Source organism: Pristis pectinata, chromosome 4, assembly GCF_009764475.1.
Source record: "Pristis pectinata isolate sPriPec2 chromosome 4, sPriPec2.1.pri, whole genome shotgun sequence".
Lineage (NCBI taxonomy): Eukaryota > Metazoa > Chordata > Chondrichthyes > Rhinopristiformes > Pristidae > Pristis > Pristis pectinata.
The window spans coordinates 54527597-54551616 of NC_067408.1; the positions used below are offsets into that span (position 1 = coordinate 54527597).

General features: G+C 42.7%; 1 protein-coding gene across 4 annotated transcripts in view; it reads right to left on the reverse strand.

Moving 5' to 3' along the window:
• Positions 1-24020, reverse strand: part of ebf1a (EBF transcription factor 1a) — a 440037-nt gene that overhangs the window by 143916 nt on the left and 272101 nt on the right. For all 4 annotated transcript variants that reach the window (XM_052014113.1, XM_052014112.1, XM_052014114.1 and 1 more), the window contains 2 exons: positions 19651-19781; positions 3867-3993 (listed from right to left, as the gene is read on the reverse strand). In XM_052014113.1, coding sequence (XP_051870073.1) covers positions 3867-3993; positions 19651-19781 — 258 coding nt within the window. The remainder of the gene's footprint in view (positions 1-3866; positions 3994-19650; positions 19782-24020) is intronic.

The following is a 24020-nucleotide window of genomic DNA, read 5'->3' on the forward strand; positions in this document are numbered from 1 at the left end:
CTTTTGCAGTGACAGAGCCCAGAGCTAAGTTTCTTCTTTGGAAGTGCGATGTCAGGCATACAAGCAGTATGGACTGCCCAATGGAGCTGAGCTGGGGATGTCAGCCTAAGAAAGTATGCTGATGTTGGTTTGCTTATCCTGCCAATGGACTTGGAGGATTTTGCAAGGATGGTGTTGGTAGTTTCTCCCCAGTGTTATGAAGTGCTTGCTACAGGTACTCCAGCTCTCAGAAGCATTTCGGGAATGCGGGTATCACTGCAAATTGGTGGACCAAGAGTTTTATGCCAACTTTGCAGTCTTGATCTTCACTATTACAACGAGACCTAACACAAGATTGAAGAACTCCGGATCTTCCATCTGGACACGCTGCAGCCTTCCGGAAAGTGAGGTGCCTCTTCAGTACACAAAGCCAAAGGGGATTAGAGAAATCCTGGAGGAGGATGATCTCTCTCACTGCACTAACCTTGAACCAGTCCCCACCAACGCAGTATAAAATACATTTTAAAAGTGTCCAAAAGAAAACTTCTTCAAAGCAAAATGAGAGAGTAAATATTTCCACTGAAACTTTTCTAACATTCACAGCCCAAGTGTCTTTCGTATCTATAAATGCAGCCACAATATCACTGAAGCCTTCCCACAACGCATTGCACTCCACCAGTCTGTCTGTACTAAAACGAACAAATTGTGTTTACACTTTCTTTGCCTGTTTAACTAACTTTTAATAACTTTTATGTTCTTATGTGTGCAAATTAAGAAATTAAAATGCTTATTTGTTTTAAAAGAAATTGCAAAACATATCTTTCATTTCTCAGTAAATTAAAATGATGCCCTTATATTTACGCCAGAGTTTAAATCATACTGATGCAAGGCTTAATTCTGTCAGCAGTACAATTACAGGAACTAATAGTCAAATACTTTCATTTTGTCTCCATAATTGCCTTTTTATTTGTGTAATCATGTATGAGAGATCCCAGCACAATTAAATTTAAAACCTTCAGTGATGCTTTCACAATCTGTTGGGTTAAACCTTCATTTGAATCATTGCAACCGATCTTGTGGGTTTTTGCAAAAAGAATCCCAAAGCCCATTCTCATGGGCTGTCCCACGGGAATAACAGCTGGAAAACTGCATTCAGCCTCTTGGGAAAGTTGATGTACCAATCTCCCTGTCTGTTCTGTAGAAGTGCATGTGTATGGTAGCAATCTGTAGTCTCATGTGTTTAACCGTTTGTTGTGTGTATGTATGTATATTTCCACATGTGTGAAATGTGTGCATGTTATGTATTCATGTGTGTCAACCCTGTTTGTGTGTGTGTTATGCACTCATGTGTGAATTTGATGTATATGTGTGAGTGTGTGTGATAGGTATGCATGTGCCATAACCCAACTACATCACAGTAAAAGCATTACTTAGTACTGCACTACTGCAAGAGTACTTTGAGATATTCAGAATGAAGAAGGGAAGAGAAACAAGACTAGAATTTGGACTGACTTGAATAATTTTTATGTTGATAAAAGCCAATATGCATGTGTTAGATTGTACTTGCAATCGTTCCTGGGTCAATTAATGACCATCAAGAAATTGTCTGAGCACCACTGGGCACAATTCACTTTCCTGCAGCTGACGTGTGCCTGCCACTAGTCACATAGCCAATGATGTCATCCAGTGTACAGCACCTGTTCCATCCTGGATGAAATGAACCATTAAAGGTGGAACCTACAACCCATGTTTATAACTCACTACAAAACTCAAAGAGCAAATCCCACAGCAAATTGGTAGGGAGATGTGAATTAAAATGAAAAGGCACCCACTGTTCCATTGACTTATTGCTCTGCCCACCTGCCAGCCCCAGCTTTTCCACATCAACATCCCAGCTTCATTGGGTGTCCCATGACTTGAAGCAGGCTTTCTGTATATCTGATGGCACTGATACGCACCGTGACCACTGCAAGCGTGATGAACCCATGCCTCTAAGTGGTGTGAGGTCAGTCACAGCATGGCACGACAAGTGGGGTGAGGAGTGGCTAAACACACACAGCACAGCCAGTGCCCCCTCCCCTGGGCTCTCCTTCACCTCCCTCACAACCATTCCTGTAGCTGCTCCGTAAAGGAAATGTCCTCCAGAGCTCTGGTACCCAACCCCTGTGTCACAGGGTGGCTGCCTTCCTTATAGGAACGTTGTCAGGAACCACACAGGTAGAGCTTCCACACATGGAAACTAACCGCTAGCCTTTTTTTCGCCAGTTTCCTGATTTTTTTGTGTGTGGGTCACCTGAGTAAGTGTCAGTCTGAGACACAGCACCCATGGAGGCCAATTGTAGGAACATCACATGATTTACTAACCAGAATCACACACTGAGAATATGAATGACTCAGATCAAGACTGGCCAAGCCACTAATAGGAAATCCCCAGGCTGATTCATCAATGATGCAGCATAGGTTAAGGGGAAGTCACTTTCCTTTGTGACCCTTGGAAGAGTGAAAAATTATATCTTCAGATCTGAAAAATTCACTGAGTAAAAAAAGATTTGGTAGCGTTTGAATCATTTCTGCAATGTCACGTGAGAAGAACTGTGTGCAGAACAAGTGGCTTTGCTTCATTTCTCCTCCAATGTATCTTCTTTGTATAGATCATATTAAAGGTTTAGAAAGTTCTTCCTGCCTAGGACACCAAGCAGATCACAAGTGGAAAAAGCAGTACTTGTGATGAGACTCCTGAAATTCAATCACACCATCAGATTGAAGGTGTCTATCTCAATTGTCCAAAGACACTAAGGACCCTGCCTCAAGCACACTACAAAGTCCAATCATAGACCATAACAAAGGAGGACCTCCCTATTTTCCAGCCAACAGTGTAAAGGTGGAGGAGATGGACTCAAGCTGCCAAGACTACACAGAGCACTGTCAATCAGTTAACTGGATCTTTTCTCCACAGCTCTGCCCCATGTATCTGCAGAGATACCCAGAAGTACACATGGAGTTTCACTTGAATTCAGTTGAAATGCAGTGAGCCAAATATAGTGGTCTACATAGTAGCTGTGCCACTGCTGGTTTCAGACCCAGACTACGACTTGAGTGGGGATGAGGGTGGGCATTGGGAGCATGGGGTAAGGGTGGTGACATTGAACTGTGATATCACTTAGGTGCACCCTATCGATTGCAGGCACCTCTGAGTATGAAACTGATGGAGCCAGAGAGAGTATTACATCTGCACAGAGTGCATGTAAAGACACTGGTTAAGCAGTCTGTTTGGTTGAGACAATTTACAGTGGTTACTGGAAAGATAATGCGGAAACAGGCAGGGCTACTTACGTCAGACAGGTCAACTAGTGGAGCAGCTTCCTTTCAATGTCATCGGTTCTTCACCCTCCACCATCTCTTGATCCAAGCAACGCACATTTCTATCAATGCTGGGATCCTCCCCTCCCAACCACCCTCGACTCCCACACCTAACCCCATGCAGATATACTGCTGGGAGTGAGTTTTGCCGGGCTATTTACACCAATAGCAGTGGTCAAGTATAAGCTCACCTTTACCAACGCCCAAACAAGCCCACATTCCCACAGGGGTCCTGGGAGGGTAGTGGGGAAAAGAACAAATCCCAGCTCTCCTGAGGATGCAATAGCTTCTGCCTCTCTGGCTGAAGTTGAGTATGGACCCAACGAGGAAAAAATCATGCATTTCTGCAGCAGTTAATGGAACCATTAACATAGCAACCTAATAGAGCAGTTCAACATCATAGAACAGCACACTGGAACAATCCACCAAAGGCTACAGGTGACTCTGAAAACTGCAAGGAAAGAGAAGAAGCACCAGCCTTCCCACAGTCCCAGTGACTTCAAAAAATCCAAGGGTTGGTTGCTTACCTGTGTAGATGAAACGGCCTGGGGTCCCTTTACAGAACTGTTTCGACTTGTAGGACAGTGTGACTTCCACCACACCGGGGATGTGGCGGGGAGGGGTCTGCACTCTAATTGCATGCGGGGTGATTAGCTGCAATAAAGCACAGTAAAAATGCCATCAGGCTATCAAGTGATGTTCTTTAGCAGCACTTGACTGCCAAGTTTCAGTAAACAGGGCTTTTTCAAACCCGTAATAAACGTGTCACTGCCCTAATACTCTGCTGATAGAATGCACATTAAAATGTACTGACAAGAGTATTAAAAGTGTTTTACAACACAGTTGTAAAGCAATTAACTCTGTATTTCCCTGGTCTGGCATGGCTTGGCTGATTTCCTACCCTGAACATAGTGAGCAACAGGAGTAAGGTTCATAAAAGTGTTTTACTGTAACCAGTTAGTTTATTTTAATATACGTTCCTCAGATAACAAAAGGGGATGGAAAAGGATTTCCTTTCTGAACAGAAGATGGTATTAACTTCACACGTTTGTCTCTGACAGTGAGTATTTGCTATTGAAGAATTCCATTAACCTGTCTGGCAGATTATTCCAAACCCTGATTATAACATAATTGACACAATGGAATTAAGTAGAAAGTTCAAACATTCAGTTTGCACCTTGCCTGGTGAGCACTGAAATCAATGCAATGTAAGTTTAGATGCAAAATGGGCATGCAACTCAAACCCATACTGTTTGAAAAGGACAAAGGTCAGGTTAAAATCAGGGCTGAAGCTTGAATGAAATAATTTTTATAAATAAAAGTTTTAAGTTTACTATGTATTAGCTTATGTTCTGCCATCCTACCAAAGCAATATTAATATGATAATTAAGGCCAGTACTACTTGTGTTTAATATGTATCTTTGACTCATAGATCTCTCATGAACAAAAGCAAAAAATACAGATGCTGGAAATCGGAAATAAAAGCAGAATGCTGGAAATACTCAGTGGGTTGGGCAGCATCTGTGGAGAGGGAAACTGCTATGTTTCAGGTGGATGATCTGGTGAAATATTTCTGATGAAAAGTCATCAGCCTGAAACATTAACTCTGTTTATCACTTTCCACAGATGCAGCCTGACCTGGTGTGTATTCCCAACATTTTCTGGCTATAATGCAGATCTCCAATGATATTGCTCCTACTCAGTGGATGAATTTTTGCTTTTGAATACCCAGTATGTGAACAAAGGCAGGGCCACTGATTATTAAATGGTGATTGAATTTTTACTGGTGTTCTGGGGTTTGAATTCCCACCTGACAGCAAGCACTACTTCATACACTGTACAGAGGTTGTAAAGGTGCTATATCAATGTAAGCCTTCTTTGTTACAATAGACCTGTGGTTTTTATTTTTAACCCATATCTTTGTCTCTCATCTTAAAGCTACAAATTCACAGCAAAACATCATACAAAATATACCAGTTGGAATCCAACATTATATAGCAAAAGCTTGAAGAAGTTGCATCTGTATAGCTCTTTATATGTTTGTTTAGGCATTTTCCAAAGTGCTTCAGAGCCAATGAAATACATTTTAAAATAGAAAACACTGCAGTCAATTTGTGCACCGCCAGCTCCCACAAACAGAGAGAGCTTGGGGATGCAAATCAATAGCCTCCTGAAAGTGGCAACACAAGTGGATAGGGTGGTGAAGAAGGTGTACAGCATACTCGCCTTCATCGGTTGGGGCATTGAGTATAAAAGCTGGCAAGTCGTATTGCAACTGTACAAAACGTTGGTTAGGCTACATTTGAAGTGTTTAGTACTGTTCTGTTCACCATACTATAGAAAGGACGTGGAGGCTTTGGAGAGGGTGCAGAAGAGTTTCACCACAATGTTGCCTGGATTGGAGTGTAATGGCTAATAGAAGAGGTTGGGAAAACTTGGGTAATTTTCTCTGGAGCGTCAGAGGCTGAGGGGTGACCTCATAGAAGTTTATAAAATTATGAGAGGCATAGATAGAATAGACAGTCAGGGTCTTTTTCCCAGGGTGGAGATGTCGAATACCAGTGGGCACAGGTTTAAGGCAAAAGGTGGAGAGGTTAAAGAAGATTTGCGAGGCAGGTTTTATTTTACACAGAGCGTGAGAGGTGCCTGGAATGTGCTGACAGGGGAAGTGGTAGAAGCAGAAACAATAGCAACACTTAAAAGGCATTTAGACAGATACATGAACAGGCAGGGAATAGGGGGATACAGACTATGTGCAGAAGGATGGGATTAGTTAGATTGGCATCATGGTTGGCACAGACATGGTGGGCCGATGTGCCTGTCCTATCCCTGAATCTTGGGAATTTTGGAAAATTAAAAACAAAACACAGCTTTTTCACTGGCTACTTCTTTTGAGACTCTAGAATGAAGTACATCAGGAATGGAGACTCATCAGTTTTTCAAATCGCACACCATACTTGCTGAAAAAGTGCATTAACCTCAGAAACTCAGGAGGAAAATAAATCATCTTTGGTCAAATCTTTTAAATGCAAGTGTGCAATGAACACTACCTCAAAAATTCATTCAATTGAGTCCTATGCCAAAATGTTCCCTCATCCTAAATTTAAGTCTTCAGAACAAATCAACTGTATTTGACAACGTTGACAGTCCATAATTATTTCTCGGCAATGCTGATTGCTAGAAATTGTAAGCCTCGCTGTTACCAAGCCCAGTAAGACAAGGACAGAGACGAAGCAAGACATGCACACAGAATACCTTTCCATCTAACTTTAAAGATAAATGGATTAAATTCTCAACCAGAATGGCAGGGTCAAGCATTATATATGACAACATTGTGTAGTTTATCCTTTGCTCAGAACCGATGGCGTGCTTTCAAACAGGTGGTATTGCAACAATATGCCACATTTATACTGACTGGTTTCTATTCACCAAAACATTCTGTAATGGCTATATTTTCACTGAACTATGCTAATTCCTCTCATTATTTGCCCTTTCTCTCCCAAAGTCATTGAAGGCCACTAGAATAATGTCTCATTTTCCCTCTAACACCTCATCCCAATGCCCATCCCTCTTTTGCAGTCTTCAATACAGGAACAAGAACATCAGCCAACCTGTTAGCTGGGTTAGTGACAGTAATCAGAAGCCGGAATTTTAAGTGACCCTGCTCACCACAGGGAAACTGAGACCAGACTGCTGGTAGGATTGCACATGGATTACCACATGTGACAACCTTATTATCATATCTTATTCTGAACTGATTTACTCATCTCATATCCTCTTCCTCCCAACAATCTTTCCATTCCCATAGCATCGCCTGTAGCTTTCATCTTGTGTCCTGATGCCACACTTGACCCATGGTCCACTGGATCATCACACCAAATGGAAAACAACAAGATTCCTTCTTGCCTTAATGGATGCCTCCTGACTGTCATCTCTCGTCCACTTTCTAAGGCAAATAAGGTCACAGACCTAATGAGGGTAAATGATAACAGTGTAGGTACGTGCAATGGGTAGCATGGATATGATGGGAGAAAGGACCAGTTTCTATGCTGTAAAACTCCAAGACTTCATCTCTCAAATGTTTTTATAACTAACTAGTATAAGCATCTTTTTCATTTATTTCTGTTCTGGAATGTGGCTATTGTGAAGAAGGCCAGTATTTATTGTCCAGCTCTAAATTGCCTTTCAGAAGGTATGTTCAGCTATCTTCTTGACCTCTGGCTCAAACTGCAGCACAAGTCCATGAGAAAGTGGACTCCACAACTCAAGGTATCATTGTGGAATCGTTGACCAACTTCAGAATAGCCACACATCCTTCTTTAAAAGTGAAGAATTCTGAAGTGCAGCGAATGGCTGGACTTTGCTGTGTGCAACCCTTCACCTCATCACTCAGGCTCCCAGTGTACCAGTAAAGTGCGATAAATTGTTATCAGTTGAAACCTGGTCTTTGAAAATAAAAGCCCTAAGGTTCAATTAGGCTGAGGGCAGTAGGTTACAGACATATTTTCCAGTGTCTCTGGGGAGGGAGACATCTCACATCTTTAAGTGAAATATGATGAACATGGTCCATCAATAAATGCACTGTTCACTGACGGGCTAGGACAATTCCAAGCTCAACAGAAAGATCTTGCGATTATACCACATCTTTGTCAGCGTAAATCATCCCAAGACACTTCACAAAAAGTCTACTAATGTTGTAACTTACCCAATATATATAAAGATATATAAAGATTGATGCCAGACCTGCATCTGTCAGTGCCATATTGATACCAGAGCTGCTCCCACCAGTACATGAACCTAAACACAAGAGATTCTGCAGATGCTGGAATATGGAGTAACACACACAAAATACTGGAGGAACTCAGCAGGTCAGGCAGCATCTATGGAGGGAAATAAACTGTTGACGTTTCAGGTCGAGACCCTTCATCAGGACCTGTCGAATAAACATCGACTGTTTATTTCCCTCCATAGATGCTGCCTGACCTGCTGAGTTCCTCCAGCATTTTCTGTGAGTAGTACATGAACCCATCAGTGCGTGATCTGCAGCTACTGCCACCTGGGACCAACCTGTACCCACCTGTACCAGACCTACACCCACCCTTCTATGACTTTTATTTACTGGTCCTAAATGGTGCATCTACTTATATCTATCATGGATTCATTAAAACATGCAGTGGGAGGTCATTCAGTCCGTCAAGTCAAGGTCAGGCAAGGAAAGAGCTATCAAGATAAATCTCACATCCCACTTCAGTTATTATTCTTCCAGGCTACAACACACCAAGTGTTGATCCAGGTACTTCAGAAATATGATGAGGGTTCTGTCTGCACCACCCTTTCACACAGTGTGTTACAAACCCCCACTAGTCATCCAGTGAGAAAGCGTTTCCTCAACTCCCCCTGAGTCTACGCCCTGCAGTTATTGACCTCACTGCTGAAGGAAATAGGTCCTTCTGTTCATCCTGCCTTGCCTTCACTTTTATGCAATAAGAAATAAAGGAAAGACTCAGCAGGTCAGGCAGTCTTTGTAAAGGAAGAAACTGAGTTAGTGCCAGTGAAAGGTGGCACTAGAAGGAAAGTCAACAACCTGAAAAATTGAAGCCATCTTGTGGCTTTATAAACAAAATAAAATTAAAGCCATGAGTATTTTGTGTCATTATTTATTGAGGAGAAGAAATTGGAGGATAATGAAAACAGAGTGGGACATGCTAATGTGCTAAGACATTTTGAGATTAAGGAGGAGGTGATGCTGGGTCTTCTGAAAAACATTAAGGGGGATAAGTCCATAGGGCCTGATGGCATATATCCCAGAATATTGAAAGATTAAGTGAGGCTTTGACAAGGATCCTTGTGTCCTCACTAGCAACAGGCTGAGTCCCAGAGGACTGGAGAGTAACAAATGCTATGCCTTTGTTCAAGAAGGGAAATAGGGACAATCCTATAAAGGGTAATTATAGGCCAGTGAGCTTCATGTCAGTGGTAGGGAAGCTATTGGAGAGGATACTGAAGGATGGGATTTATGCACGTTTGGCCTGCTTAAGGGCAGGTCATGTCTTACAAACTTGATTGAGTTTTTTGAGGATGTGACAAAGGTGCTTGAAGAGGGTAAGGAAGTGGATGTTATCTATATGGGCTTTAGTGAGGCATTTGACAAGGTCCCTCATGGTAGGTTGATTCAGAATATAAAGATGCATGGGATCCAGGGTGAATTACAAGTTTGGATTTGGAACTGGCTTGCCATTGAAGAGTAGGGGTGGAATGCTGTTATTTTGGCTGGTGTTCTGCAAGGATCAGTGCTGGAACCTCTGCTGTTTGTGATATATATCAGTGATTTAGATGAAAATGTAGATGGGTCGATTAGTAAGTTTGTGGATGACACCAAGATTGGTGGACCTTTGGACAGGAGTTTAATCCAGGCAAGTGTGAGGGGTTGCACTTTGGGAGGTCAAATGAAAGGAGTAACTATACAGTTAATGGTAGGCCCCTTAATAGCATTGAGGTACAGAGGGATCTTGGGGTCCAAGTCCAAAGGGCTTGCCTTCATTGGTAGGGGTGTTGAGTATAACAGTAAAGAAGTCACGCTGCACCTAAATAAAATTTTAGTCAGACCGCACTTGGGAGTATTGTGTGCAGTTCTGGTCACCCCATTATTGGAAGGATGTGGAGACTGTGGAGAGGGTGCAGAAGAGGTTTACCAGGATGCTGTCTGGATTAGAGAATATGAGCTATAAGGAAAGGTTGGACAAACTTGGGTTGCTCTCCCTAGAGTGTTGGAGGCTGAAGGGAGACCTGATCGAGGTTTTTAAAATTATGAGAGGCGTAGATAGGGTAAACAGTCAGAATCTGTTCCCCAGGGTAGAAATGTCAAACACCAGACGACATGCTTTTAAGGTTGGGGGGGGAAGTTTAAAGGTGATGTGAGGAGGCAAGTATTTTAGGCAGAGTGGTAGGTGCTGGAATGGGTTACCAGGGTAGTTTGGTGGACTTTAAGAGGTATTCAGGCAGTTTGGTGGAGTTTAAGAGGCTTTTAGATAGACACATGAATATGAAGGGAATGGAGGGATATGGTTGACGCACAGGAGGATGACACTTAGTATAAATCGGCATCAAGATCAGCACAACATCATGGGCCAAATGGCCTGTCCAGTGCTGTTCTATGTTCTACATTCTATCTCTCTGTCCCCAGATGCTGCCTGATTTGTTCAGTATCAGCAGCACTTTCTGTCTTTGCTTCAGATTTCCAGCATCTGCAGTATTCGTTTTTGTCATAATTTTATGTACCTCTATACAATCTATACTATTGTTGCCTCAGTGTCCGCCCAGGACTAAAATTTTGCATTTTTGGCATCGTCTTTGTGAATCTTCTCTGCACCCTCTCTTCTGGTATCATCTCCTTCCTGTAGCCTCTCGTTGTGGCCAGCTAGTATTATGTTAAGTTCTAAAATGACCACCCAGCTTTTGCATTCTGTACCTGGACCAGTAAAGACATGCATCTCATAAGCTTTCATAATTACATAATCTACCTATTTAATGTCAACCTTTTAACCGTCAGAGGTCAGTCTGTATCCACTACAGTCAGCCCTTTATCCATCAGTGTCAGTCCTGTACACACCACAGTAAGACCTGTATCCAAAAAGAAGGCATGTGCACCCACCAATGTCACTCCTGTACACACTAATACTAAAACCGCATTCACCAATATCAGGCCAGAATCCATCAACGTCAGACCTGTGTACAATGAAAATAAGAAATAGAAGCAAGCATTGGCTACTCAGTCCCTAAGGCTTGGTATGCCAACTGCTCTGCCTGAGACCGCAAGAAACTGCAGAGAGTTGTGGACACAGCTCAGGACATCACAGAAACCAGTCTCCCCTCCATGGATTCTGTCTACACTTCTCACTGCCTCGGTAAAGCAGCCAGCATAGTCAAAGACCCCACCCATCCCAGACATTCTCTCTTCTCCCTTCTCCCATCGGGCAGAAGATACAAAAGCCTGAAAGCACATACCACCGGGCTCAAGGTCAGCTTCTATCCTGCTGTTATAAGACTATTGAATGGTCCCGTAGTATGATAAGGTGGACTCTTGGCCTCACAATCTACCTCGTTGTGGCCTCGCACCTTATCACCTGTCTGCACTGCACTTTCTCTGTAACTGTAGCACTTTAATCTGAATTCTGTTATTATTTTCCCATGCACTACCTCAACGCACTGATGTGATGAATTGATCTGTATGGATGGCATGCAAAACAAAGTTTTTCACTGTACCTCAGTACATGTGACAATAATAAACCAATTTACCCTCGTGTCTGCTCTATCCTTCAATAAAATCATGGCTGTTGTTTAACCTCAGTGCTGCTTTCTGCATTAAGCTCATATTCCTTGATTCCCTGAATATCTATAAAGATCATTGAATTACTCAGCAACTAAGCCTCCAAAGCAATGAATTCCTAACGCTTATTTCTCATATCATATCTGAATGACTGATAGTTTATCGTGAGATCCTGACCACTGGTTCTGGACACTGCAGCTACAGGAAGCATCATCCCTGCATCTGCCTGTTAAACCCAATCTGAGTTTTGTAAGTTTCGATGCGATCACCTCTCATTCTTCAACTCTAGAGAGTATTGGCTCAGTCTTCTTAACATCTCCTCAGAGAACAAACTTCCACCCCCTTCCCATTAATCAATCTGGTGACTCTCCACTGCACTACATCCTTCTTCACAGGAAATAAGACCATTAACCAATCCTCAATCCACACCCATATCTTACCCCAGTGCTCTGAGCTCTAATTTTAATAATTACTTTTGTGGCACCTTATCAAAGGCCTTCTGAACATCCAAATATACCACATCCAATGGTTCCTTTCAGTTACAAACTTAAAAAAGTCAAGCAGATACGTCACGCATAATTTTCCTTTCATAAATCCATGCTGACTCTGCCCAATCCTGTTATATTTTTGGTGTACTATTCCCACTTCCTTAATAATAGATTCCTGCAATTTTCTAATGCAGATTTTAGACCAGTTGGCCTGTAGATTTAGAACATAGAACATAGAACAATTACAGCACAATTTAGGCCTTTTGGCCCACAAAGCTGTGCCGAATTTTGTATTTTCTCTCTTTCTCTCTCCTTTCTTCCACTCGGTGGGAACTTAAGAAGATGACAAACTGTGCATCCACTGTCTCCATAGTCACCTCTTTCAAAACCTTGGGACTCAGGCCATTATGTCCTGGGGACTTATTGGATTTCGGTACCATTAATTATTGCAACATTTTTTGTTATTAATGCTTATTTCTTTCAGCTCCTTTGTCACTCCAGACTTGCTCCACTCTTTCTGGGAGGTTTCCTGGATTTTCTTCCGTGGAGACACACACAAAATATTTGCTAAATTCCTCCACTATTTCCTTATTGTACAAAGTCATTCCTCCTGACTTAGTCTTTAAGGGACCCACATTAACTTCTGCTATTTTTTTCTTTTTTGTGCGACTACAGTCTATTTTTATGTTTCTCGCTAGTTTACTCTCACATTCTGCTCTCCCCTATCCTTTTCAGTGCTGTACCCGGCACCCTCCCCCCCCACAACATCAGTCCTGTACCCTCCAGTGTCAGACTTGTAGGTTAATTATTGTTCTAAGTGCTAGAAAGTGTTGGAAGGGCTGGACATTCCTCACAGCTCAAATGGACAAACTTTGTACTCCCACATTGCATGCTTTATAAATCCCAGTGACAACACTGACAAAATGTTTTCTGCAAGAGGTGAAATGTGAAAATTCACACCGGTATGAAGAACCTTTCCAGAAGTTAATTTGCAAATCCACTTGAGATGATCAGTCACAGTTCCTCAGGAGTAACTTCAGGGTGCTGCAATCAGCAAGTGTGTAACACTTAATTTAACAGCCCGATCAGTACCAGGGGACCCCATGATCAATATCAGCGAGGCAAAGACACTCCTTATCAGTCTCCATACAGCTTGCACTGCCAGATAAACAACCCCTTATCAGGTACAAATTTAAGCATAATTAAATTTAAATTGAAAACTTGCCTGCTGTTTAACCTTTCCAATCCCGCCTCTTGTCAATTTTAACCCTGCAGGAGCTTTTCTGTTTACTCTTGCCATCCTGAAGCAACTCATAGAGTCATACTGCACGGAAACAGGCCCTTCAGGCCAACTGCTCCATGCCGACTGTGCTGCCCAGTGAGCTAGTCCCATCTGTCCACGTTTGGCCCATAGCCTTCTAAACCTCTCCTAACCAGGGACTTATCTAGATGGCTTTTAAATGTTGCTAATGTGCCCGCCTCAACCAATATTTCTGGCAGCTCATTCCAAATACGCACCACCCTTTGCGAGAAGAAGCTGTCCCTTTTAAATCTCTCGCCTCAGATCTTATGCCTATGCCCTCTTGTTTTTAGCACCCGCTCCCCAGAAAAAAGACGACGTGCTTTCTCCCTGTCTATGCCCCTCATGATCTGTATAGCTCTATCAGGATACCCCTCAATCTCTTACATTCCAGAGAATAAAGCCCTAGTCTATGCAACCTCTTCTTGAAACTCAGGCCCCCAAGTCCAGGCAATATCCTGGTAAATCTTTACTGCACTCTTTCTAGTTTAATAACATCTTTCCTGTAACAGGGTGACCAAAACTGTACACAATACTCCAAGTGTGGCCTCACCAATGTCTTATATAATTTCAACATAATGCGCCAACTCCTATATTCAATGCCCTGACTGATGAAAGCCAGCGTGCCAAACACCTTCTTCACCACCCCATCTATTTGTGATGCTGCTTTCAGCAAACTATGCACTTTCACTCCTAGGTCCCTCCTCTCCTCTCCTTCTCCCTGTCCTCTCCTCTCCTCTCCAGGTCCATTTTCACCGGGGCAAGAAACATTGGGAGTCCTGCCCCAGTGCCCAGTGCTTCACATGCCGGTTCAGACAGTGAGCAATTTCTATCCAAATACGCAGAGTTTCACAACTAAGGGATGTACCATCAATCTCACAGGAACCACTGGACATTTAGAAACTGAAATCTTGGCACAATTTTTCCTTCCTCACCCAAGGTTACTGAAGACAACTGTGAGGAACCAGTTTCTATTCTGGATGAAAATGAATCCAATGATCAAAGCTGAGACCTTGCTAGACTAGAAAAAGAAACAGAGTTAATGACTCACATCAGAGACCGTTTGTGACAACAGGTCTCTGACCTGAAACATTAAGTTTGTTTTTCCTCCATGGATGTTGTCTGACCCACTGAGGGTTTCGAATGTTTTTGATTTTTGCAAGGTTGGGTTTTACATCTGACACTACATTTACACAGAAAGTCACAGTGGGCGCTAATAGGACATCCCATTTCAAATCCAGCACCATCCAGTCATGGACCTTCTGTACCCAGTCTCCAGGGGTTAGTTGGTACCATGTAACACACAATGCAATGTGAATGAAACAGCATTAATGCTGCTAGAGACTCAAAGAGTTACTCAGAATTACATTCTCTGCTTGGCATTCACGTGCGCGCATGCGCGCGCACACACGCACACACACACGCACACAGAGACAGACACACACAAGAACATACAGAGATACACACACATATGACATACACTCTCCCTCCCACACACAGATACATACATACATGTACAGGGAGACACATACAAATGAACATACACACAGACATATATTTACACAAAAAACACATATAAATGCGCAGAGGCAGACACACACATGCGAACACACACAGATATACATTTTCATTTCCCCACACACACACACACACATACACACACAGGATCACACATGCACATGCAGAGTGACATATACATATGAACATACACATAGACATATACTCACACACACAACACACAGACACAGAGGCACAAACACAGACACACACAAAAAAATGCAAGCATAGACATAAACATAAACACACATGCCCAGCCACAAACCCAGTCACACACAAACTCAGACACATACATGTACACATATACCTGCATGCACACAAACATATGCACACACATGGACACACACTAATATACAAAACTGATGGGTGGGAAAATACTATCCAATCAACCCTGCCGCACCACACTCACATTGGCTGAAGCATCGTATCTGAACACTTCTGCCCTCTCTGCAGCTATGTAATTGCCCAGGAGTGTGAGCACACAGCACTGTATCACATGCGTGACTTTCTTTGTGTGGCCCTGCCAAGAACTTTGTACAAGTTTCAGTACGTGAAAATGAGACCCATTTTGAAGCAATTTAGAGTGACACACTGAGCTCTTCTGAACTGAACAACTTTTAAGAGCCGTAAGGGAATTATGTCTGAAGATAATCTTGTTTTTCTACCATGCAGGGGATGAGCCCATTCACAGCAAGGAAATGGCTGTGTTAACCCAGCAGAATTTCACCCAACATTACAGCCAGGTGCTTGGTCTACCCCCAATGGCATCAGTCTCCTGGTGGCCACCGATTAAGGACACTGCCCAGGCATTGGGAAAGAAGAGCAGCAGGTAAAAGTATTACAAAAATAGTGTTAAACCTGTAACTTTCCAGTCATGCCTGTCAGACCTGAGGAAATCCCTCCATAATAGGGGCAAATTGGCTGGTGGCACCTCCTGTTTGCTACACAGACATCTGAGGGGGAGACCTGATGCACTCATTTCTTAGTCACCCCTAATTTAAAGAAAAGATGCTTAAACTCTTCTAAAAGTCAGTGTTATATTGACAGCAAAACAATTCTGTTCTTCCCTTGTGTGACGCATGTGCGAAAATGTCATTTGAATGATAATAGTTTACCAGCTGAACAATACTTATTAACAGGGACAATTAGGGGAATGTGTAAATAATCAGCACTCATGCCCAATTTAATGAAAAACAAGCTCTGCTTTGCATAAATCTCATATCTGAGTCAAAGCCAATAAAGGCTTGCCAGTATTTAGAGGCTCCAGTTGCAGGGTGTTATAATCTGAAACCTTTCCAGGATCCGTGGGGTTAAGGAGGTCATCTTTAACATAAATAATACAAAATCCGATCTATCCCCTCGCTGCTTACGCTGAGGATATTAAGCCATTCAAGTTTCTCTTTTGTTAACATATGGCGCTGGGTGGGCCCCAGGCTTAGGAACGAGAGGTGAATTTTGCCAGTCTGAGGTTTACAAGAACGGCCAGAGGGTGTCATTCAAATGGAAATTGCTGCCATATGTCTGCCTCTCTCAGCCTAGGGGGTGGTCAGCAGGACAGAGAGAGAGAAACAGAAATATGGGGAGAGCAAAGAAAAGAGCTGGGACAGAAATAAATAGAGAGAGAGAGAGAGAGAGTGACAAGGGCAGACAGAGGGAGAGACAGAGAGAGAGAGACAGAGGAAGACACACACAAGCAGAGACAGAGGGAAAAAGACCAACAGAGAGACAGACAGGCTGACAGAGACAGAGACATTGAGAAAGAATGAGAGAGAGAAACACAGACAGATGGACAGATAGAGAGAGCAGGAGAGAGTGAAACAGAGGGAGAGGGAGAGGTAGCAAAAGAGAGATTGGGGACTGAGAGAGATAGAGCTGGAGAGAGAGAAAGAGAGAGCTGGGGAGAGGCAGAAAGGGAGTGATAGAAACAGAGGCAGAAATAGAGAGAGGTAGAAAAGGAGAGAATGGGAACAGATATATAGAGAGAGGGACAGATATACAGAGAAACAGAAATAGAGAGAGATGTGGAGGGAGATAGCAAAAGGGAGATTAGGTCACTGAGAGATAGAGAGTAAGACAATTATAGAGAGACGAAAGGAGAGAGAGAAAGAGAGGAGTGAAGCCAAGAAAGAGAGCAAAGCGAGGTTGGTATTGGCTCAGGACAGAGGCAGGAAAAAGATTAAAAATATAGAGGTAAAGAAAAAGAACAGCAAAGGTAGCAATGCAAGGGCTGAAGGAGAGTAATGACAAGAAATACAATGAAAGCAGGATAGAGAGAAATAGAGACAGCAAGAAAGAATGTGATCTAGACTGCGTGAGAGTGGTCAGGTAGGACTGTTGCTGTTGCTGTTGCCTGATCCCAAATGCTGCAGATTAGGCAGATATTACAACCCTTCTGAGGCTGATGTGATGCTGGCCGAGTAGAATTTGTGGCAGTTGTAGTTTTCTCAAGGAAGTGCAGCTTGGTGTGATCAGAGCTGTGAAAATGGCGAGACTAACCACAGAAGTGTTCCCTCGCTGACCTGCTGAAGTACAATTGGCAACTGTGCTCTCTGGAACTTCTGTCACTTGAATGGGACTCAGAAACTGTGCCATCTATAAGTTGCCTCACTCTATGAATGGCTAAAACTCACAGGGTGAACTGACCAGAATTCTGGGGCTCAGCAACAGACAGCCAGGAAGATTAAAGTGCACATGTAACAGTGGGAGCATGAGTATCGAGATCACATGCCCAATGTGATCATTTACTAATCCCACATACAATTAGCTGCATCTGGATTTCCAACCAATCATATATGTGGAGTGTGAATGTAAATAACTTAATTTGCATTCCAAGATCAATACTAATGCTGTTCCATGCTACAGACACAATTACATCTTTGACATTTCTGCTCTTCATGGACAACATGGGGGTGCAGAGACACCTCTCAGCCACCCAGTGAGAACATGTCACAAGAGGCACACAAGAACTCAGTATCCAACACATTATCCACCAAGGCTTCACAGGACCAAACATAAGAACCTGCCTAAACCATCTAGTCCAGCAACTCAACCTTGAACTGGAAGGTGAATATCCTGCAATTAAATTCATTTCTCACATCTGGCTGAGTTCCCTGACCCAGAGCAATGAAGTTGGGTGTTACAGCCAAAACTCATTGACAGTTTACACATTCATTCTTGAAACTGTGAATCACAAATTATGCTCATTACATATGAGACGTTGGGACAATTGCTAACAGTTGTGCCGTCAGATCTTTTTTCTCCATCTCAAGGAGAGAGTCGCTCTACAAGAAATGCCTCCAATAAATGTTTGCTTTGTCTGCCCAAGTCTGCTGTTAAGGTGACTTAGAACGTTACAAAGTTAAATCCAACCAAAGTGCCAAGTGTTTCTTGTTACTGTTATGCTGGAAATTGTTTCTGAATGCATTTATATCTTAAATAAAGCTCTCCCGAAGGTTCAATTTGAAAATAAACTGTCCACTGCCTGTGCTAAATCAGTTGACCTAAACTGGCATAAAGCAGGGTGTTAAAATTGACACTGGGATGGTTTAAGTGGGAGGAGTGATAAAAGTAAATGAGCATCTTTCCATCTGATTGCTGTCAGTGATCTCTGTGTTGACAGATGAAGACAGGGTCAGGATTAGTTATGATATCCACTGTGATATCAAATAGTTTTACTGACACTCAAACCTATGCTCACATGTTTGAAGGTTATGAGGCTGCCACACCTGTGAATTTATACTTCGGTTAAAGTCAATGACATCAGAAGGGGGAGAAATTGGCAGGCAGTAAATGTGTAAGTTACTTTGGGGTAGAAAGTCACCCTCTGTCACCACCACTGTGTGCAACTGCTTCCAAGAGTCAGTTCCATGATTGACCTGAAGAGGAGTATACACCCAACTACGACTATATTGCTCGTTCAGTGCACGCAGCCAAGGATACCATGACTGTCAAACACTCATGGCAAACATGTCACGTGAAATCCTTCACCCAGCTCTGAAAATAACTCCATTGGTAGGAGCTGGAGGTTTGAACTAATTAGAAAGCTGTCCCTGACAGGCAACAAAGTCATGAAGGGCTGTGTAAGCTCCTGCTCAATTGCATCTTTCAATCACCTAAAAATAATCCATGGAATATGTGAAGAAAGAATGGAACGATGAGCTCTGGTGCATTCTTCTGTGTGCATAACCCTTTCAACACCCGAGGCAGCATCTAGTCTGCTCCAACCATGTTGTTTTGCTTCCACGCCATTATCCAGCTGACCTTTCTGCTAATTTTCAGAAAATATTTGACAAGGTTCAGGGTTAACAAAAAGCAGAGCGTGGAAACAAGTGAGAGGCAATGAGGGTGAAGGAGGGCGAGGAAGAGAGCGCAGGAAGAAAGAGAATGAGAGTGAGAGAGATTGGCAGAGAAATGGAGAGAGGCAGAGAGAAAGAGAGAATGGGGAGAGTGAGAAAGGCAGGGAGAAGCAAACAGAGAGAGAGAGAGAGAGAAAAAAAGGGAAATATAGATATAAAATATATATAGAAAGAGAGAAAGGGAAGGGAGAAAGAGGGAGGCAGTGAAAGAGAACCTAAAGCAGGACAGACTCAGAGATCAATGATTATTGTTAAATTGGCAGTGCATGCACTTCCTTCACGTACCTCACTCCAGACCAGCATGGTGCCAAATATGACTTGTAATCCATCAAAGAAATTATCTCCGATGATGATAACGGTGGCCCCTCCAGTGGTCCAACCCTCACTGGGACTGATGGCTTTGATGCAAGGTGTGGCTGTTGAGAGCAGAAAAATGGGGAAAAAAATCAAGAATTAAGGGAAAAAAATGTCTGAGAGCTTTCACCAATTCCTAAGCCAATCTTCCTGAAAATGTACAACACTCGAATGATGTGAGGAATCCTATTGGGGTTCAGTTCTGGTGCTTTAGTAAGTCTCTGTATTTGAGGCAAATGATTTAAATGCTGAAACCTTGCCCAAACAATAGTCATGAATTAACATTAATTCCACAATCAGTGGAATTTCCTTCAGAAAGCTGAGATAAAATGATGCCTTCCACCGCAAACCAAATAAATAAATATTTGTTACTGTGACTATGTAATTTCAACCTTGAGGATGTTTACCTCATTGGATTTAAGACCAGTTGAAATATGATTCAGAAAAGCTGCCTTAATCTTAGAAGGGCTACAACATCCAAGAGATGCAGTCAAACACAGGGAAAGGGACAGTATGAAGACCTGTTAAACACCATGGTTGGGGAGGTGGGGTAATTTGAAGGGAACCTGGGATGGGACACGAAAATGGTATGGAGAGTGAGAGAGCAGTGTTGGCTATCAGTTTTATCGCACTGTTTGTGTGCATTCTTGCAGTGGTATCTGCGGCTGCATTGATGGATAGGAACTGCATTGAGGTTCGGAATTCATTGGGATCATGTCAGCCAATGAGACACAGGAATGGTCTCGACCCGAAATGTTGACTGTCCATTTCCCTCCACAGATGCTGTCTGACCTGCTGAGTTCCACCAGTGTTTTGTGTGTTGCTAATGAGACCTCCTCTGATTGAAATACAGGGTTGCTCACTGGAGAGGTGGCATGCACAGGCACATTGTGTATTCTGGCATCTGCACTCTTTTGTGTCCCCTGAGAGCAATTGTACCCTGGTTAAAGGATAAGTGGTTGGGCAGTGTCTGTGGAACTGTTCACTGCCTCAGCCCAGAAGATGGCCAGAACAGCACAGCATATAGGAACATTTCAGATCAGAAATGAGGTGCAAAGCCAGCTTTCTGTTCACCGTTATATTTCACCCAGTTCCAGAAAACCATTGGGTCTACTTTTCCATAATAAAAACAGAAAATACTGGAAACGCTCAGCAGGTCAGGCAGCATCTGTGCAGAGAGAAACAGTCAACGTTTCAGGTCCAAGATCCTTTGTCAGAAGTTCAGATTTGATGAAGGATCCCTGACCTGAAATGTTCACTGTGTTTCTCTTTCTACTGATACTGCCTGACCTGCTGAGTGTTTCCAGCATTTTCTGCTTTATTTCAGACTTCCAGCATCTGCAATTTTATTGTGTGTTCACCCTTCCATCTGAATTGCGATTCTTGATCTCTCCAATATGCCAGACTCTACCTTTATGAGTCTTCAAAGCATTTGCTCACGTCACGCCCATTCCCCACAGTTGCACAGAACCAGCTCTCTTGTCCCAATGATTGGATTGGAGACACATGTCCAACTGGATCGACAATTCCTTTGGTTCCTGGAACCAGGGGCTTGTTTATCCAGAGAATTGGTATCAGTGGACGGAAGACCAGAATGTCTACACTCAACTATGCCTCAACATCACCTTGCAAAGGGTTGGGAAAACTTACACTTGAAGGGGCTGATTTTTCAACAAATGTGAACACTGTAAATGCCCAGATCACAATCAGCTATTTCTGAGCAGACTTTGGAGTGGACAGGATGCACTTAAACTTAAACCAGTGGTGAAAGCTGACACTGTTAGATCAGCCGCCTGCTTTTCACGCCACTCTGATTTTGATTTCCAGCAACTTCATATTTGGGCAATGTGCCAAGATAGTGGCCAATTTTATCACATCAGGCTGAAGCCATTTATCTACTGGAGACACCATACAGTCATGAAACAGTCTTTCCAGTTAATTAAATTCAAATATCTAACATATAAGTTATTGAATACAGTGAAATAGTGATTCAAGGGGCACTGTCTTTGTTAGTCGGCAAACCTTTCTCTCATAGCAGGAGATGTACTGGGAGTGTCATTGGAATCACCATAGTATCTTTTTAAATTCATTTTCGGGATCTGGGAATCATTGGCAAAGCCATCATCCCTAACTGCCCTTAAGAAGGTGTTGGTGAGCCATATTCTTGAACTGCTGCTGTCCTTCTGGCTTTAGATAGGGAGTTCCAGGATTTTAGACCCATTAATGATGACGGAGAAGATATATTTCCAAGTCAGAGAGGTGTCCGTCTTGGAAGGGAACCTGCAGATGGTGGTGTTCATTTGCACCTGCTGCCCTTCTCCTTGGTGTAGGTGTTGGCCTGAAGAAATTAAAAGTCCGCAAAACAGTTCGCTGGAACAAATCAAGGACAATGAACAAGTGGACAAAACAAATGTCTTTGCCATGTGGTGGAAGAAGTGGAGGCTATCATTTTGTGAGACTGTTCTCATGACCACCATTTTGTGAACTGGTTTTCTGAACTAACTTCTTGCTGGATGAAAGTAATCGAAAGTGGACATCGCGAAGGCCCTACCGATAATCTGCTAAATCAGAGATCGTTTACAAATGAAAAGTTATTTGTGGGATGCTCTTTGATAAGGTAGAACAATCAGTGCAGGTTTATAAGAAGAATAGTCTGTGTCCATGAACTGAAATAACCTGAGTCCAGTGTCTGACTTGAACTGGATGTAACTGGTTTGAAATGGCCTGATACAGGGAAAAAGCAAAGGAATGACATCAGAGGCATTTCCTTACTTGGGAGAAGAGCAATGAGGTAATGCCACCTGTCGTCTTGGGCCAGAACCAATGAAAAGTGGACACAGGCTAGCCCAATAAGTCAGAACCAACAGAATCAAAGTATAATGGTTCAAAACAGATAAGAAAAGAGAATAAAAATGAAGGATTTCGGACATGTAACGAGTAAGAACTCTGGAGACTAACTTGCAAGGAAGACCCCCATGCCTGGGACAGGGAGAAGAAGGATCAATCATTTGGCCAGTGGGAGATCCCCTATTTTGGTGTTGTAAGTGCTTTAGGATTAGCCTGAGTGAGTAACTGCAGTGCATTTTGTAGATGGTACACACTGCAGTAAGCTGGTGGTGGAGGGAATGTATGTTTAGGGTGGTTGACTGGATGCCAGTCAAGAGGGGCTGCTTCATCCTAGATCATGTTGAGCTTCTTGAGAGTTGTTGGAGTTGCACTCATCCTGGCAAGTGGAGAGCAAAGGTGTTGGGGAGTCAGGAGGTGAGTCACTCACCACAAAATACCCAGCCTCTGATCTACTCTTGTAACCACGACATTTATGTCGCTGGTCCAGCTGAGTTTCTGGTCAATGGTGACCCCAGGATATCAATGGCAGGGACCTGGCGATGGCACTCCTTCACCATTGCTGTGTCAAAATCCTGGAACTCTCTCCCTAACAGCATTGGGATGTACCCACACATCAAGAACTGCAGCAGTTCAAGAAGGCAGCTCACCACCACCTTCTCAAGGGCAACTAGGGATGGCCAATTAAATGCTGGTTCAGACCACAAAGCTCACATTCCTTCAATGAATATATATATTATATATATTATAATATATATTATATATATATATATATATAATTATATATAATATATATAATATAATATATATATAATATAATATATATATAATATATATATGTGTATGTGTGTGTATGTGTATATATATATATATATACATACACACACACATACATACACACATATACACACACACACATATATATATATATATATATATATAAAAGAAATGCCATTGAATGACAGGTATAGGTGCTTAGACTTTCTCTTATTGGAGATATTCATTGCCTGGCACTTTTCTGGCACAAATGTTACTTGTCATTTATCAGCCCTTGTCTGAATGTTGTCCAGGTCTTGCTGCAAGCAGGCATAGGCTGCTTCATTTGCTGAGAAGTTAAGAATGGAATTCAAAATTGTGCAACCATTATCAAACATCCCCTCTTCTGACCTTGTGAATGAAGGAAGGTCATTGATGAAGCAGCTGAAGATGGTTGGGGCTAGAACACTGCCCCGAGGAACTCCTGCAGTGACGTCCCACGGCTGGAGTGATTGAGTTCCAAAAACCCTGCTCATGTTCCTTTGTGTGAGGCATGACTCCAGCCATTGGAGGATTTTCCCTTGATCCCCATTGACTTCAGTTTTACCACAGCTCCTTGATGCCACACTCGGTCATAGTCATAGAATCACAAATCAATACAACACGGATATTGGTCCTCTGGCCCAACCAGTCCATGCCAA